This window comes from Perna viridis, chromosome 2 (assembly GCF_037379345.1).
Source record: "Perna viridis isolate PV_CMFRI_1.1 ecotype Kerala chromosome 2, ASM3737934v1, whole genome shotgun sequence".
In the NCBI taxonomy this organism is placed as follows: Eukaryota; Metazoa; Mollusca; class Bivalvia; order Mytilida; family Mytilidae; genus Perna; species Perna viridis.
Window position 1 is genome coordinate 56,942,140 of NC_142446.1, and position 19,712 is coordinate 56,961,851.

Consider the following 19,712-nt stretch of genomic DNA (forward strand, 5'->3'; position numbering starts at 1 on the left):
TTAGGCTAACTTGGGCACTATTTACCTACCTTGTTTAAATCCAAAGTTTCTAAAGCTTTTCTGTCACCATGGCCTTCAACTCCTGGAGAAGTAGTGCTATAAGAGATATCACACAAGTGGTACATTTAGATGGTCTTACCAAACATGATACATTTTGAGGAAAGATCAATTAAAAACTTTGCTAAAATAGATTGATCACAGAAAACATGAAGAAAAGACAGTGTGAAAATTTCCAGGTTAAAAGTATTCATCAAGTTTTTTTTTATAGAAATAATTGAAACTGAACTGACTCTGCAATCACTTGTTAAATACTTATTTGAGAAATAAATACTTCTGTATGATAAAATGAACAAGACATAAATACAAGAACTTTTAAAAAGATGCTAAAGTTATTATATGCAAATTTAAGATATACCTTGTATTAGGACTAGATTGAGATTCTGAAATGTCATTCTGTAGAGGAGGAGTTAAAGGTCTCTTTCTCTCAGCCTTGGGTGTAGAAGGTGGTGTTCCTTCATAAACAGGTCTTTCTGGACTTGTAGGGGATTTGGATTTCTTTGTCATAGATACAATTTCCTTCAGAGCTCTATCAATTGTCCTTGGTGGTTCTGGGGCTTTTTTCTTTGGAGTAGGTGATTTCTCTCTAGGATGACCAAGATTACCAGGAGACTTAGCAGATAAGAGGGATTCTGATGGTCCAGGACTTAAAGATTTTTCTTTTGACACTGGTTCCCTAGGAGGAGCTGGTGCCCTGTGTTTCTTTTTTGAGGATGGGGTATCAGTGGACAAGAATCTGTCAGGAGGAGTAGGGTCTTTGAAAGGATTCTCATCCTCTTCATCTAAGTCATCTCCAAATGGATTGGAAGACTCTTTGGGTTCTTGTTGTAACTGAACATCAACAGTCGGCTCTTCTGTATGATAGAAATATGTAAATAGACAATAATAGTGCACTGATTTGACATTAAGTGATAAACAAATGAGGCTTAGAACTGTGGGAAAATGCAAGGCTGTGCTGATCATTGTCACCAGCACTAGCTAAATTCATATGTCAAAGTTTTTGTCAAGTCACAGTTATTGTCTTTATACAGCAACAAAATTTTGAAATTTGTGTTTCAAGCAAAAAAAACAGTGTTTTTTTTTTATTGAACAGACTTCAAAACAATGTAACATTTGTGACATCACAACAGAAAGTTATAACCAGTCAATGACCATATATCACTTGTAAATACATTCTGACAGCTCAAATAGAACGGTTGCAGTAAAACTGCCATTAAAATGCTCTGTGAGGTATTTACAATCTCTCGATTATATAATGAAAGTATAGGAACAAGATTAAAGAGAAATTTTATTCAAAAAGTAAATTCTTTGTTTCAATTTATGTGATGTCCCTAAATCTTTTATATCAAGCTGAAGAGAGTTCTAATGAAAAATGAACTACTGTAAACATATTAATTTTTGCAGTTTCAAAAAATGGTTAGCGATAGACAGTGTTAAAAATCTATTACATGGGTACTATTATTCATGGTGTTCTGTCCATTGTGAAAATAGCGAAAATTAGTACGTTTACCATGTACAATTAATTCAGCAATTCTAAAATTGCATCCAGAAAATGTTCAAATTTTATTGGTACTTTATTTTATAATTCATAATTTTTTTAACAGAGCTAAGCAATATAAACAATTCCAACATAGTTAACTTAGATATGTTTTTTTTTGTTAAACCTTTTTAGGAGAAACAGCCTCATTCATCATAACAGGATGCAATAGAACTAAAACAATCATAATTTTAAAGAAATTGTATCAAAGCAAAGATTAGTATCAACAAGGATAATTAAAAAAAAATCTCAAATTTGTACACATGGCAAAAGTTAGAACTACAATTAGCCTGATATAGAGGCTATCAGTTTGAGGTTACATGCATGTAAAAGCAAGTTTTATACAGGTAAACAAACAGGCTTTGAGAAAAATTAGAGATACTGAACAGAAGAACAAAATTGAAATAAAAAAGTTTTAAACTAAAAAAAGGGTAACTCACATTAATGCAAAATTTTGAATTACAGGAAATGAATTAAAATAAAGTGAACAAATTATAAAGCATCAAAACAATTATTCATATCAGTGTGTGAAGCACTATTTGGGTTTAAAAAATTTGGAAGGATTTAGTGTAAAAATCATGAGATTATCAGAATTTTTTTTAAGTAAAAAGTGATCAAATCATTGTATTCATCAAATAATTGTTGATTTTTAACAAATTTTTTAACAGACCTGTACAAAATAAATGCCCTTATACTTTCACATTACATCAACTGAATACAAATTATTTGAGTACTTCTCTGTCTAAGAATCAGGCAAAATGTGCATAAGGTGTGGCCCATGAAGGAAAAAAAACAGAGATTTTATTGCATTCATTAAGTATTCATACCTGATAACCTCCAGAAATAAACATCAAGGTGTATGAAAAATTTGCCTTTTTAAGACATCGATAGGTCAAATTTAGTTGAAATGCACTATGGAAAAATCGCAGGAAAATTTTTCCACACTTCTTCCTTGTATAAACAGTTAAAAATCATCTACGTCATATATGTTTTAGGATATATCTAAATAGCTTTTCAGTTGTTTTCTAGAGTATGGAATATATTTAGGTAAAATTGATGCGCTACCCATTGCTTGATTCTCACACAAAATGGTACTTAAACTCTGTAAAAAAAATTCCTTCTCCTTAGCCATATTTTGCCAACTACTTCCACACAAAAAGGCACACATATTATACACTAAGGAGAAGTATTTGCTAATTTCACTCTCTTGATTAAACCCTGCGGTGGAACAAATTCCAAATCAGGACATTCAAAGAGTTTCTCTGGAACTGCTCAAAACCAGATAAAAAGGCCTGTCCTGTTAAAATTCAACTATCTTCAATATAAGACAATTTGTATTCTAATCACTGCAAATATCTTCCCTATATTTTGAATCTGACATTTTGGTATTCAGTAATGTATTTATTCTCCTTAAGTTAATTTTAAGTTACAAGTAATTTATTTCAAAAGAAGTTAAATATTTGAGTTTCACACTGCAATTTGTATTCTATTCACTGTAGGTCTCTTCCCTATTTTTTGAATTCGCCATTTCAGTATTCAGTGAAGTATTTTTTCTCCTTAAGTTAATTTTAAGTTACAAGTTATTTATTTCAAAAGAAGTTATATATTTGAATGTCACACTGAAATTTGTATTCTATTCACTGCAGGTCTCTTCCCTATTTTTTTATTTCAACATTTCAGTATTCAGTGAAGTATTTTTTTCTGCTTAAGTTAATTTTAAGTTACAAGTTATTTATTTCAAAAGAAGTTATATATCTGAGTGTCACACTGCAATTGGTGCCTTAACTGAAGATTATAAGACTTGTGAGAAATGGTAATAAATGCAAAATAAAGAAAAGCAAAGGCAAAATACCACATTCAATGCCATCACATTCCAAATCAGGATCTCCAAATGGGTTGCCAAAAGGATTACCCAAATTTTCATCTTCTTCATCCAGATTGGACAACTGTGTTGTGATTTCTGATATTTTAGAACAAAATGTATGATCTCCAAAGTTATCTCCCTCTTCCTCCAGTTCATCAATGTTGCCGATGTCTGTTTTACCTATGCTCATTAAGCTTGCAACACTTTGCATATCTTCATCCCTGAACAATATAACAATACAGAATAAAAAAATCTGTTATTATACTTATTTCCCAATCCATATGAAATTCAGGCATTGCCCATTTCCAGATGAAAATGTTAGATCAATTGAACAAATTCTGCTTTGTATTACCCTGACTAGAGGAGTAGGATTTTTGGTAGCTCATAAAAGCAACATCCCGCAGGTAGGCATGTCACTAAACCTGGACACATTATTCTGACTCTGAGCCAAGTAGTCATCACTCTATCTTCTATATATCGTGTGCTTGGCGGAGAAGCTGTGAATACTATTTTTTAAGTCCTAGGAGGGACTTATCCGGGCATCAAACCTACAGCCTCCTGCTTTTTGGTTTTGTTTGAGGGTAGGGTTGGGCAATTTAGCCTCCTGTGGCGGAGCCCTATGGTTCCTACTCCGGGAGAATACCACAGTATGGTTTTTTAATGTGCAAGGAATGTGGCATCTTTCCCAACATGGTGCACCACTATGATTAGCAGTCAGGTTTTCTGTATTATAGCCTGACAACACGCCAGGGGTACCCGATTCCACCACCTGGGGCATACATCCCAGTTGCCCTGTGGACAGAGCGCCTAGCCCCCCCGGCTAGGTTTCTAAGCACTATTTAGGCACCTTTTACGACAAGCTTAGCGCTGCTGCAGGCCTATTCTTTTAACACCCGGACCTGCACAGGGCTCCTGCTTTTTGGCAGGCAAGCTACAAGACCACTTAGGCATTCCAATAAATATTTGGGGTAAAAATTTGTTACTTTTTATTCTTTGGGAATTGTAATACCATGGAAAATAGTGAATTCAAAATTTCTTCCTACCCAGTATTTGTGATAATACTAAAAGTATTGCTCGGGAGTAGAATACTTACGTAGCTTTCCCTTCCCTTAGGAACACACATGACAAGGTCAGCTGAACAGTTGCCTTAATGATCTTCTTTGTTGCTGGTTTCAGAGTTATTGTCATAGTATGTTGTGTAGGAATATCTGAGGCAAACTCCTTCATATTAATTGCAGCTGAGGCTATTACCTTCCTTCTACCACCACGTGCTTGCTGATAAAATGGAATTGATGGAAAATTTACTGTACATTGAAATTATAGAAAAAAAATTGTCTCGATAATAAACCCATTCAATTCTGTTAAAGTCTCTTAAGGAATATATACATGTAGGCTTAAAGCTAGTGGGCTGATACAGCATGGTTCCCTAACCTGTCACATGCCCATCTTTTAAAGTAAAGATCAGAAGTCGATTTCACCCAAAATTGTAACTATAAAATTTTTCCTAAGCAATCATAGCATGATGCCACAAAACTACTTTCCATCATGATGTCATCATTAATGACTTATTTCACATGTTAGTGATGGTATTTAAAATTGACAGCTGAAGCTTTATTACATCCCTCTTCATTTGTTTTAGGAAAACCATTTGTTATCAATATAGACTTGGTTTTTTTGAAGCTCTGAGGAAATTCCTTATTTTACAACATACAAGTCTATCTCATATGATTCAATTCCTGTTTTTACCATTGTACTAAAATATTATTCTATATGGTATATATTCATGAAACAAAGCTTATTTGAAATGCATAACCACAGTTTTACTTGGATAAGACAATAGATTCATATGTGAATATTCTATTCTGTACTGCTCAGCTATCATTAACAAAACACCAGGTAATATATAAAGCTACGACTAGACATACATCTTCTAAAAGAAAGGTCCATTCTTTATCCTCATATTCAGAATGTCTGTTATCTCTGAACAATGTGACTTGTATCTCTACATTCTCTGGTACTGTCCAAGTAACAAGTCCTCTGTATGGGTTCTGTATGGTAGGTTCCCATGTATGTAACTACAAATCAAGAGTCTATATGAAATGCACTGAAATTTTATCATCAAAGGGACATATCTCACTTTCCCCATCATTCTATCCTAACTTTGAACTCCCTTTTCTGCATCTTCTGACACTACTAAGACCAAAATTTGTCAATTTGTCTTCAACAGACCACAAACTATGTGCCCACATTGTCAAATTTGTGTGTGTTTTTTTTCTGAGCATAATTCATTATTATTTGTTCTTGCCTATTCTTACATATTCCAGCACTTGAAGATTAAAATCAGTCCTAAAATATTTTTCATCTTTTGAAAATAAAAACATTCCTGTGATATGTTTGAAGTTTTTGTCACCTTTAAACATGAAAGACATTAAGAAGGAAAACAGCTGAAATTCAAAACCACTTCAAAAATTAGACATGTGCACTGATCTAAAAATAGAAGACATGCACTTCAATCAACAGCCACAAGGAAGAGAGCACTTGTGATTTAATTTTTAAAAAATGTAAATTTACATGTAAATATCTTCTTTTTAGAGCGCATTGTTACATGTCAAAATTAACAAAAAATTATTTAAAGAAAGATAAAATACTTCTTTACAGTGCGTATCTAGTAACTTCAAGATTACTTTGAAAATAAGAGAGAATGTGGAAAAGACAAAACATAACAAAAACTGAAAATTTGAGTAGAATGACAAAATAAGTAAATACCCAGTAGTATAAAGAATAATTATGACTTTATAATAGTTTCCTTTTTTTTTAATTTACATGTGTATTATTCCTCAAGTGAATGAACAACTCACACTATAAAATCAATATACAAAAATGTAAGACAGTATGTACCTGTGTAGATTTCCTTCTACTTCGCCTTGTCCATACAACACATAACTTGTTAGGTTGCCTGTACAAAAAATTAAGATACAGTAATAGTAATAATTTCTCAAAAGAAAAAATGTTTTAATATCTGTGTGGCAACTGGCAAAAATTAATTGACATAAAAATTTTCAGTGGCAAATCCAAAAATTTCAAAAGGGGGAGGGGGCTGACCTGCCAGTGATTTTCAATTTTTACCATATTCAACCAAACCTTTTCAAGCATCAGGACCCCCCCTCACCCTGGATCCAAATATGACTTTTCAGAAAAAAATTCTTAACAATATAATACATTAATAACATGATACTAAACCAATGTAAAAAGAGGTACATACCATTTCTTAGTACACTCTACTTCCAATTCCTGATAAGAAGCTGTGAATTGAAATTTTGATGCAGACTTTCCTACTCTTTGCAGTCTCTTCCAAACACTCATTGTTTTAGACTACCCTTCCATTTCAGTTCTGTAGATTAATAAAAAAAAATTAAATCCAATATCAATACAATATCTTATCATGACTGTCTATGTCATTGAGGTGTTTCCCATTGTCATATGAATGTAAACAGGAAGAAAAACTTTTAAAGGGGAATGTGAAGTTAATTATCAATCAATGTAACAAGTACATGTAATTGTACATAAATAGTATCAAAATATGATGTAAAATTCCAATATTATTTAAGATACATCTCATTGGGTGAACAATTTGATTTTAAAATACTTTCTTCTATTAGGGACTCGAATCAAATTATTGGTGGTCCAAGGTCCAAAACTCATAATTTCTGACCTAGCATACCTGGGTCCTGGACCTTCAATCCTTTTAATTTACCATTGATTTGAAAATCAAAAGCAACCATGACCTTCCAATCTTTAATTTAAATTTTGACCCCTGTTTAATAAGATATAAGATCTACATATACAGGCCCATACACAGGGGGTGGTTGTTTTGATTCAACTGTGACTATTACATCTGAAAATCTGAACTATGAAGTTTGCATCCCCACTTTTGAAAATCCTGAGTATTGGCCTGATGTAAGATACGAACCTGAAAAATTAAAAAAAGAAGCAAAGATGTACTGGAAATGTCCTTTACAAATATAAAAACAATAAGATCTGTTTATATACATTACTACATGTAATAGGAAAAAAAAAACTAAACAAAACAAATTAAAAAAATTGGGATTTTAAAAAAAATAATTCCAAATAGAGACATTTTAACACAAACATGTAGGTTAAAACAGACAATTTTGATCAAAACAAAGGTATTTACATTGTATGAAAAGTCATTTATCAAGGACTTATGTGGATCTACGTTAAACGTTTGTATTTTTCTTATTTGTTATATTTAATCAATTGTTCGCCTCTCTACTGTCTTTTCAAATTTTCCTCTATCATTTATATATTTTAATACAACAAAATTCACAAAATGATTTTAAATTTAATTTATAAGAAAAAAAATGTTCAAGTGAAACTTTCAGTTAAGTCACCTTAAAAACTAAAAAGGACATATACATATATATGAATGATGCAAAAAAATGATTAACCAAGAATCTTTCAGCTCTTTAGTAAACAAACCCCACACCAAAACTATAGTACTTGAAATACAACAAAACAAACTGAAAAAATTAGTACATGTACATGTATTTTAATCTTTAAAATATCTACATTTAATTTTTTTTATCTTTTGGACAAAGAATACAGGTAATTCACTTCTTAATACTCATTCATACAGTGTAATACATGTAGGATATCTATAAATACATGAACTTCCAGTTATTACTTGCACTTTTGGCATTCAATACAGTAAATTTCTGTTTCCATGCATCAAAACAGTTATCTGTTCTAACTGGCCATAAGGCCAAATAAAATTAAGTGGTAAATTATCATCCCTTTCCTCCCCTAAAAATTGACAAAAATAAAAAAACAAAACAAAACAAAACAAAACAAAACAAAAAAAACACTGAGGTAGGAATTTCAAAATCAGGATTTTTTTCACGTCAGTTTCTAGTATTCAGACACAAAAACACATAAATCTTTCATTTCTTGGTGACTAAAACAATGTTTCTTCTCTGAAACTGATGTAGTAATGGATTTAGAACATATCTTATACTTCAAAAAGCTAGCAAATATCTGGTAAGAAATAAAAAAAAAATAAATAAAACAAAATCCTCCCACCCAACTTCATAGTTTTTGTGAAAGTTGGATGAGAATCTACCATTTACATGTAAGTTAACTTGGCCTAACAAAGCAAACTTATATGAAAGCTTGTGTCAAAATATTGAGTGACAGTTACAAATAGTTGCAAAGAAAAAAACTGTTACAAAAATTTGACATTGAACACTTATGGTCAAGTTATAAGTCTACAAGCAGGAAATTGTTTTCATCCAGGCCAATCACATAATATTGCATGCCAATATACATTGTAAAGTGTCAAAATATCATTTATCTGTATTAAATAGTTGCAGAGAAAACTTTAAAAAAGGTAAAGCAGACACTCAGAAGTAACAAGAGGCTCCCAGGAGTAAAACAGTAGACTCCCCCTCTAGAGTGGGGCATAAATTTTCTTTGATAAATAGAAATATGAGTGACTTCACTGTAAGTGAATAAATATTGAGGCCCCCCCCCCCCAACTTACAGTACTATGAATATACTAGTACACAAAATGTTCATGTACAAAAATTTCCATTTACTTGTCATCAACTGATTGTTAGGAATCATTCAGCACTTGTTTCTAGCCTCTCTTTGGCCACTCGTTTCTAAACCATTCAAGTCACACCCATAAAAATCTTCCTGCCTGTAGTATGGCACCTTTTGGTGCAAAACATGAGATTAATGCACTAACATGGAAACGTATATGACAATGATGCACATGACGACAGCATGATACCATTACATGTGTGTAGGGATCACAATTTTTTTGTGATTGTATTTACAGTTCATGCAGGCATGTATGTAACTCTCTTTAATGATAAAAGCAGCATAATGATTTGTCAATATTTAAAAAAAATAATCTGATAAATTAAAAAGAAAACAACATTACTGTTACTATTTTCATGTATGATCCAATAGATTTTCAAAGTGCCAAAAAATGCTAAATTATTTTTGTTCATTCAAAATATTTCAAAGAAATTTTGAGTTTGACTGTAAAGTTACCCCAGAAATAATTTTAAAGCAAACAGAAATCCTAATACACATACATGAATATGGCTGCAAATGGTTTTAATGTCACATGTAAAACAATTAAGTATATAATGTCTCTACAAGTATGTCAAATTGAAGTAAGTGTGGATTATATTAAAAGTGTCTGTGCCCAACTAAAAATGAACAAGAAATATTTGAGCAGCAGCTCACCAGTGTTACTTCTGCTTTTTTGGCAAACAGAAGGCAGATGTCATAAGATTCTGGGTTATACACTAACAGTAGTCCAGTAGTCCTGTGCCTACCTTAATTTGAGAGAAATGAAATTTTAATTGGTAGTGCTTTGGGCTACATTTGTATAAAAAAATACTTAAAAATTTATTAGTCCTATGGAACGGACCACAAAATAATTTTAAGGACTACTGAAATTATCTATCAGATAGTCCTGTGGGCAACCTAGCGAGAAAAGTTAAGTGTCAAATCCTAAGATTCAAACAGGTCGTCCACACTTCAGTGTAACCATATGAAGCTTTGTATAAAATAACATCAGCCTGTGATTTACAGAAGCCGAGAAAATCATTTAACAGGAAGTAGATGCAGGGATAAAAATGAGCAGTCACCAAGTAGCCCATGCTACTAGATTTTGAGCTCGGCTACAAAAACTTCTGGTAAAATTAAGTTGAATATAAAGAAGGTACTATATTGAACAAAAATATGATCTGGGCTACTAGGTTGTATTTCCTCATTTTTACCCCTAAGATGAGAGAGAAACCTGAAAAAGATAGACAGTGACACAGTACAAGTCATTATGCAAAAGCAATATACCAATTATCTAACCATTCCCTCCAATAGAAGCTAATAAATCTGTTACACAAAAATTAGAGGTTCAAGAGAGCCTGAATTGCTCATCTAGTTAACCATTATTTGCTCATTTTAAAAAACTTGAGGAATGAGACAGGCTAAGTTAAAATCAAATGAATTGTCAAATACAGTAAATACTTTTAATAGCATTTTCATGACCTGAACCAGAATTTTGCTGAAGGCAACAATTTTTTAATTATTTATAAATAAATATCTTCTGACCCCTATGTTCCATTTTTAGTACAGGTAGCCATATCTATTCACAGATTAAAAATCACAACATTCATTTTGAGCACAATACACTAAAGAACTAATATGCTGATTTTCATTAAATGATCTTAAATGTTTTAGAGAAGATTTTCAAAGTTGTACATGTGAAAAAAAAACAACCAAAACTGTTTCAGAGGCTGTAACTCTTACATCGGTTGATGAATGGTTTTGAAAATTTCAACATAGGTCCATCTCATGATGCTGAATGATATTATCCAGAATTTCGCTACAGGCAACAGTTTTTGAGTTATTTGCAAAAAAACTGCCTTCAGACTGCTATGTTCTATTTATAGTAATGGTGGCCATGTTTATTCACGAATCAAAAATCCCAACAACAGTTATGTGTGGGATACCCAAAAGAACAAATATGCCAACTTTCACTGAATTCTGTGCAATGGTTATTGAGAAGAAGACTTTCAAAGTTGTACATGTGAAAAATGCCCACAAAAAATGTTTCAGGGGCAGCAACTCCTTCATCAGTTGACAAATCATTTTGAAAATTTTAGCATTGGTCTGTCTCATGATGCTAATCAACAAAACCCAAGCCACAAATTTGCTGAAGGCAACAATTTTTTATTTACTTGCAAAAAACTGCCTTCTGACCTCTATGTTCTATTTTTAGTAATGGTGGCTATGTTTTTCAAGAAACAAAAATCCCAACAATCATTCTGTGTGGGACACCCTAAGAAAAAAATATGCCAACTTTAATTGAATTCTGTGCAATGGTTTTTGAGAAGACTTTCAAAGCTGTGCAAAAAATTTCAAAAAGCAGTTTCAGGGGCTGTAACTCCTACATGTACATCAGTTGACGAATCCTTTTGAAAATTTGGGCATGGGTCCATCTAATGATGCTGAACAATATTACCCAAACAGAAATTTGCAAAAGGCAACTGTTTTTGAGTTATTTGCAAAAAAAACTGCCTTCAGACCCCTATGTTCTACTTTTAGTAACGGCGGCCATGTTTTTTCATGGATCAAAAATCCCAAATGGTCATTTTGTGCAGAACACCCTAAACAACAATCATGCCAAGTTTACAACCTGTCAGTCAAGTAGTTTAAGAGAAAACTAGTAGATTGACAGGTTCTTCAGGAAAAGTATCTTGAAAATTTGTCCATGACGGCAACGACAACAAGTGATGGCATAAACTCACTTGGCCTTAGGCCAGGTGAGCTAAAAACCAGGATAGAATTGCTCAATTTCAATCCTTTTCAATATTTTTTTCGGTCCTTTACTGAAATGTTATTAAACTGCAAGAACCATTAAATATACCTTTCAGGGTTCGACATTAACGGTTGCCCGATTGCCCGGGGCAAGTAAATCGCCGGTCTGGGCAAGTAAAAACGACATCAAAGTTGCCCGACTGGGCAAGTGAAAAAAATATGTGCCCAAATTACATTATTTCTGATCATCGCAGCTCTAAAACATCGAAAATTACTTCTGTATAGTTCGCCATTCTTCCCGACCTTGCTGACCTAGATTATCATTGGATAGTTTTCTGATTTTCCCTTTGCCAAAAATAGATCGTATGATATTAATGTCGACCAATCGGATGCGTCCAATTGTACATCTATTTTCGTTATGACTGCTGATGTTTGAATTTTACTTTCAGAGAAATTCGTACATGTAGTAATTAACATGGTTTCTGAATTCATATACTAGTTTACTGAACATTTTTTTGCAAACTTAATTTGTTGGACAAGGTATTTTGTGTCTTTTAAAGGTCTTTTAAAGGACTTTCACAAACTGAGTTGTCTTGAAATATGTTATATCCGGGTTCATTTTAATTTAGTAAAATGTGTTTACAGTTATTTTTATTCAATTTTATTTAATTCAATGGTAATCAGTATTACATAGGTTCATGAATATGTCATGTTGTATTTGGTGCAATTCTGACAGGACAACATGAGCTGACCTTTGCCATCACTTTGTGTATCCTTTGTCTGACTGGTACATTTTCTATTTGCCTTACAGAATTCTCTGAAAATAGTATACTCAACAATGTTGATTGATCATGGTGTCTAACTCTATGTATCACTGTAATCGAATCTTAGAATGGTCAATTTATGTTAAACCACTGTCACCTGCATTATAGTTGAACAGTTTCTTGCCATCCACGTCTTATTAAACAAGGGTTTCTGGTTTAAACACTACATAGTGACACAAAGTTCCGGGCAAGTATTTCAATATTTCGGGCAAGTGAATCACATGTCACTTGCCCGACTGGACAAGTGAATATAAAAGTTAACGTCGAACCCTGCCTTTGCATAAAGACTGGAGAAATTAATTACAGACAACTTTTGAAATGGTGACTCCACTGTGGAGAGTGGAGACACTGTGACCCCACTCAAAATATCTTCAATGTGGAGAGTGGAGAAATTAAAATTTGTGTTTACAGTAGTGTATTCATGATATTGAGTTACCATACTTCTACCCCCTCCTTCTTTCCAAATTTATTTCAGCCAAATTAATATGTATGTTGACATTTTATTTCTAGAACAGGTCTCACTAATTACCGACAAGAAGTGACAAAAAATTGATTTAGCGATAAGAGACTATATTTATTTGTGTTTGAATTATAAAAAGATGAAAAACAGAAATAATTTTAAGAAGTTATAAATCCCTGGTTATATTTAAAAAAAAATGTCCATGCAAAGTTGATAAAAACAGAGACATTAATACACATTTATGTCTCTGGTAAAAATTTGCCATATAAGGTTTAAAATTTTGAGAAACTAATATTAATCAAATATATCATTTTAAATGACATTTTAAAATATAATAAAGAAATAAATTGATGAAAAGGGTGAAAAACAATGCAATTTGCAAAAATTTGAGTATTAAAATGCTATGTTTTATCAAATATTAAGATATATGTTATCTATTTCTTTTTCTTATTTTTAAAAAAAATATTTGAAATCATTCTTAAGAATGCAGATATGTCAGGATTCTAGATCATTCTAAATTCCGATAGATTTGTATATTTACGCAAATTAGCCAATCAGACTTATTAAGTTATGACATTCATCCACGCGCCAGTCAACAAGGTGTTAATCACTGACTTATGGTGGCATGTGGGCTTTCCCCAACACATGGGTCATTAAATTGTTCATTGAGGTACATGTAGTTATGATATTAATAACCTAAAAGCAGCTACTCACCCTTTGATCTCACAATCAAGAGTTTTGGTAGCTAGAATTGTTGTTGTAATCTTCAGAATCAAACACACTGATTACTTCGATGTAAAAATTAAAAATAATATTGGCCGTAATAAGTTTTTTTAGCATCATAATTTATGAAGCCATAGACCAGAAAACTATGTAAAGTAAAAACAATGTTGATGATTCTAAGCATGGTTGTTTAGTTAGTCATTTACGTTCAAAGGGTTACTAGAACAGAAATTGTTTTTCTACCAAGCTGACTCAAGCCAAAACTTAAATCATCTTATACATGCATTCAATACACCCAAGCTGAAGAAGCCATACTTTTTACTCATCTTTAACATAAATACCGGACCTAAAGCAGTCACTCTGGTTCTAGCAAAGGTACGACTCTGTAAGAATCTTTGCTACGTATTTGCATACGGTTTCGCTTTGTTACGCTGACATTAACACCGATGGTGTTAATAAATAGATACCCTCGGGAGCAGGGCTTCACCTTGGGCAAGGGAATAAAAACTTAGTGAGATTAACATCATCGGTGTTAGTCCAAACCCTTAGGAACAGGGTTCCCATTGGGCAAGGGTGTGAAGTTGTATAATACCATCAGTATTACAAACCCTTTGGTACAGGATTTTCCCCTTGGGCAAGGGAATCAAAATGGAAAAGTTTCCTTGTGGAGACTGTGGCAAAAATTGCACAAACCTTTGTGTTCACTGTGAATCATGGCTTCACAATAAATGTAAAAAAATAAAGAAAGACCAATTCACTATCTTAACGAAATGTAGAAGTATAGACTTCGTCTGAACTAACTGATGTCACACAAATGGCACTTTTGATTATGACCTCTCTCTAATCTGGTTAGAGAAATATGCATGTAGAAATTTGCTTGCGGAGGCAGTGCAAGCTGAAAAGGTTTTATTGCAAAGCAAAGCTCTGACAGGCATTATAAATGAAACTGACTTAACTTATTCAGCTCAATCTGCTTTGGTAGAAGACAATGTATCTAAACAGATACTGAATGAGCACAAAATGTCTTTCATTGACAGAAAATCTATCAATGTCTCTAGCAATGGCAATTGTCTCTTTAATGCACTGTCAGTTGATATTACGGGCAATGAAAACCTAGCAAGTCGGCTCAGTGTTATAACTTGCATTGAACTTGTAACCAAAAAGCAAAACATGACACTCATAAATATGATTGTTTAAGACTTGTATCTAATACATATGATCAGACATACAAAAGTGCTGCACACAAACAAAATCTGGTCATCTGCCTGGGCCATCGTAGGGACAACAACAGTTATTGGCTGTCCAATTCAGTCAGTCTATCCACTTAGAAATGGGTTCATGGACATGAGTTGTTATCCTTAATGTTTAATACTTTGATCCACTAAAAGGAAAAGCAAAGGAACCTTTGGTTCTCATGTGGACTGGTTCTTGCTTCGGGTTCAGCAAGACATGGACACCTCACCATTTTATACCATTAGTAAAGATATGTGCTGATACATCTATCATAAGCACAGAAAGCAAAGAAGAATTTCCTCCTTTAAATAGCACTTGTAATAACTCTAAATTGGTATGTCCTACAATATTTGATACAACACTGAAATCCATGAATGATCCATCCAATATAAGTTGCACTGAACACCCTCCAAAAAATCCATATCAACTATGCATGTACTATAGTTTTTTTTTTAACATAACTTTATAATCTTCTCTATTTTCAGGTTACAGACCACCAATTCAACCAATGAGTATTTGGAACGTACACAAAAATATTCCTACGCAGAAATTATCCCCTGTTCCTCATAGTGCTGTGAAAACAGTACTCATTTTATTTTAAAAAAGTAAACAGTTTCTGAAAGGAAAAAACATTTCTGTACATTTTATAAGTGCATTTTGCTTCTTGTGATGTGAAGCCTAATCTCCATAATGATTTCTGAATATACCCCTTGTGAAAACACCGGGATTTCACATGCTATTTATAGACCCTTCACTTACGGTGACCAGTACTGCACTGCAAGTCTGCTAACCCCACATGCCATTCTGAGGATTGTGACCTGACATATATAGAATCATGCTGATATATAGTGCTCTGCAGGTTAAAGTTAAGGTAAAGTCCAGAGAAGCCATTGAATATTATGAAATTAGCATAGAAGCCTATGGGAAGTGGAATTGGTGGTTTCTAGCCTTAAGCTGAAGCCATGGCAAAATAAAAAGTTTCTTGGAATAGCTTTAAACTATTTGAAGATCTTGTAAACTTTGCCATGAGAGGAATACATTACAAAAATCCTTCAAAATATGCATTTTTTTAAGTTATAGGTCCAAATTATGGAAAATTGGTCTTTTTGGCTAATTTTTATGTCCTATCTTGTGAAAAGTGTAGAAAATTTAGTAAAAATATCAAATATTAAACTTAGAAGGCTATATTTACCTAAATATGGTGGTAATCAGCACTTGAAAGTTTTGTGTAGATTTAAGCAAAAATTTGGTTAGAAATGAGGAAAAACTCACTTTCATTACTGCTGTTAAGGACATATAAGCATTTCCCTAAGGCAACATGGAAAATCCATTTTTAAGTACTTTTTTGCTTAAGGTGCCCTTTACTGGTCATGTTTTAATGTGAAAACACTGTATTTACAAATTTAAAGCCAAAGATATCACCTTTTGTGAAAATTTAAAGATTTTGGGTTTTTAACATGTGACCAAGAAAAAGGGGGAGGCATGTCAGAAATAAATTTTTAAAAATAGACCAATTTTTCAGAAAATGATTACTTTTAAAGGTTATCTCTATTAATATTGTTAAAAAACAAGTCATGATTGATTTTTTTTATTTGAAAAGTTAGAAAAAGTTCTTTGCAAATATGTAATGTATTTAAGTATGGTAGAATATTATCATTTTTTTGCTAGCGCAACTTGGTTAACCTATATTTAAAAATCAAATATTTAAAAAAAGCCTTGTCATATTTCACTGAAACTTTGCAAATGCATTCAGTATGTGTATAGGAAGGTAATTGTATAGTTATTTATTTTTTTCTATGACAGAAAGTGACTCTTTAGGTTACAGACCACCAATTCAACCAATGAGCATTTGGAACGTACGCAAAAATAGTCCTACGCAGAAATTACCCCATTTCTCATAGTGCTGTCAAAAAAGTACTCATTTTATTTTACAAAATTAACAGTTTCTGAATGGAAAAACATTTCTGTACATTTTATAGGTGCATTTTGCTTCTTGTGATGTGAAGCCTAATCTTCATAATGATTTCTAAATATACCCCTATCTTGTGAAAACACTGGGATTTCCAATGCTATTTATAGATCCTTCACTCCTGGTGACCAGTACTGCACTGCAAGTCTGCTAACCCCACATGCCATTCTGAGGATTGTGAGCTGACATATGTAGAATCATGCTGATATATAGTCCTCTGCAGGTTAAAGTTAAGGTTAAGTCATTGAATATTGTGAAATTAGCATAGAAGCCTATGGGAAGTGGCATTAGTGGTTTCTAGCCTTCAGTTCTCCTATTAAAAAAGACAGTGATTTAGCTAGCGCTCGTCATTTTCGCCATTTACGAAAGGAATTCATAGATGACGAAAATATTTTAGATTGTTTTCGTCACTTAAAATTTGAAGTGTATAAAAAAAATTCTATTTGAAAAGTATTTCAGGTAAATTTTCAACAATTTCGTCACCTTAAATATAAAAGTTGTTAAAAACTGTCATTCGAAAGTTACTTAATTTCATCTGGCCTAACATTTTGACAAGTTTATGACCCTGCAGCCGTGCTTTGTAATTACCGGGTCAACCAGGTGTGAAATACATTCTATTGTTGTTAACCTGGCAAGCCTCGTATGTGCATCGTTAATTATCCTTCAAAATAACAACAATTAATTTATCTATCTTTTCATCATTAGGAGTAATCCCTTTTGGGATTCAGCGCTGGAGATATTTTTGTTTTGACCACCACAAAAAATATCTCCAGCGCCGAATCCCAAAAGGGATTACATTAGGAACACAAAAGATAATCCCGGGATTGTCAGTCGTCTTCAGCCAATTGTTTTCAACCGCTGAAAAAAGCTTCAAGATGACTCGAGACATTTCCAATTTTAAGTACGTTTAAAATATAACTTATATATATAATTAATTTAAGGGTTAGTCATGTTAAACGATTTCAATCTTTAATGGATGCCGACCTATATTTACTCCCATACAAAAACAAACCCTTAACGAATCTCGCACATATATAGCTATCTATTTTTAGAAATTTAAATGCACACACGTCTCAGATGTGTGACTGGTCATCTAACGGATTTCAATTAATTTTAATGCAATGCCGGACAGTTAGGAAGTATTAATCAACGATAAATATTTATTTTACGATTCTCTTTCTTCTTGAAACGAAATCACAATGATTACGGACTTCTTCAATTCGACACATGATCCGGGGTCAAAGGTTATTAAAAAATTACCACCCAGCAGTAAGACATCACGGAGCAACTTCTTACAGAGTTCAAAATGACTTTGCCAATGTGGCCAAGCTCCTTTCTGTCTGTCTAGTTTCAGCTTTATCATCTGGTGACCGTGAGAGGGGATTTAGTAGGTACAATCTGATCAAGACCTACATGTATCTTAGGAACAGACTCAAGGTTTCATCAGTCTCTTCTCTTCTAAAGATCTGTCTCTGTCCTTCTGATTTTAGGAGTTTTAGGTTGAAGAGGGCTTTTGAAGTGTGGTGTTTGGGAAAGGACAGGAGGATTTTCTGATACCACAGTAGTAGCTTTTGTCAAATAGTAACTATTTCTGGACTTCATGCATCAAAGCTTTGTCATGATGCAAAAAAAAACTATTTTTCTAACAGTAATTATTTTAAAACCGCAATTTTAAAAATAAAAGTTATTTTATTGTAACATTTATTATATTTATTGTTATGTCTGTATCTGTAAACTTAAAATAAAAATAAGTATATTAAGTATGTTTATGTCCTTATATAGTTTATGATACTATTGACTATTTACAAAAATCTGCTGCCCATAATATGTCGTTTGTGCTTTACGCAAAAGTGACTAAAGCCCTCAAAATCCTAGCTAAAACCCTCAAAAGATAATTTTTTGTTCATCTTTTTATAATTCAAACAGCAAATAAATATAGTCTATCTCCTATCGTCGGTATTTTTTTAGTTTCTTGTTGCTTCTTGTTGCTAAATCGATTTCTTGTCGCTTCTTGTTGGCAATCAGTGAGATCCTCTAGAACAGGTGCCATTTCTGTTATTTTTATCAGAGGAAAGACTCATGCAACTCTGGTTAAAATAAGGCTTAAAGATAGAGTTTGGTTCATATCTTCAAGGCCATATCTGAAAACGAGAGGGCAACTTCAATTTGCTTTTGATATCATCTGAGGACATAGTGAGCAACACCAGATTGACTATATTGCCCAAATTGCCAAGTACAATGTACATGTTGCTTGAGCCCTGGTGTCTAGATGTCATTTAATCTATTGTTTTTAAATGATCTGATAGGAGGACTCTCCTGGGTTCAGGCTACCTATGTTAACATGTAAAAACTATATGCCAAGTACAAACAAAGCTGACTTTTCCAAACTCAAATAATTTCATTACTAGTTCCCATGCCTGATAACATCATAACATGCTTTTTATGCACACTACAAAATATTTCGCGTTGCAATATTCATTACCAAATGAGAAGAAAATTGATGAGGAGTTTTACGACAAATAAAAAAGTTTATTACCTGTATGTGGATTTAAAGAATGGATGATAATGTATTAACAATGCTACTCCAGATGACAGCTCAGACGATTGATTTAACTACAAGTTCGCCATTTTGACTTCTAATCACGTGACATGCTTACAGATATTAAGAAAAACAAATCATATACATGTAA

General features: G+C 32.8%; 1 protein-coding gene across 4 annotated transcripts in view; it reads right to left on the minus strand.

The window, feature by feature from the left end:
• The window catches only part of LOC148626185 (EH domain-binding protein 1-like), a 70,566-nt gene extending 50,898 nt beyond the window's left edge, over positions 1–19,668 (minus strand). For 2 of the 4 annotated variants that reach the window (XM_088569953.1, XM_088569952.1), the window contains exons 1-8: positions 19,559–19,668; positions 6,721–6,849; positions 6,357–6,414; positions 5,384–5,533; positions 4,552–4,733; positions 3,507–3,679; positions 416–911; positions 30–96 (exon numbers count right to left, since the gene is read on the minus strand). In XM_088569953.1, coding sequence (XP_088426079.1) covers positions 30–96; positions 416–911; positions 3,507–3,679; positions 4,552–4,733; positions 5,384–5,533; positions 6,357–6,414; positions 6,721–6,821 — 1,227 coding nt within the window. In that variant the 5' untranslated portion in view covers positions 6,822–6,849; positions 19,559–19,668. Of the gene's footprint in view, positions 1–29; positions 97–415; positions 912–3,446; positions 3,680–4,551; positions 4,734–5,383; positions 5,534–6,356; positions 6,415–6,720; positions 6,850–19,558 lie in introns of all 4 variants that reach the window. The other 2 variants (XM_088569951.1, XM_088569950.1) reach the window with 1 other exon arrangement.
• Between the last annotated feature and the right edge of the window lie 44 nt (positions 19,669–19,712).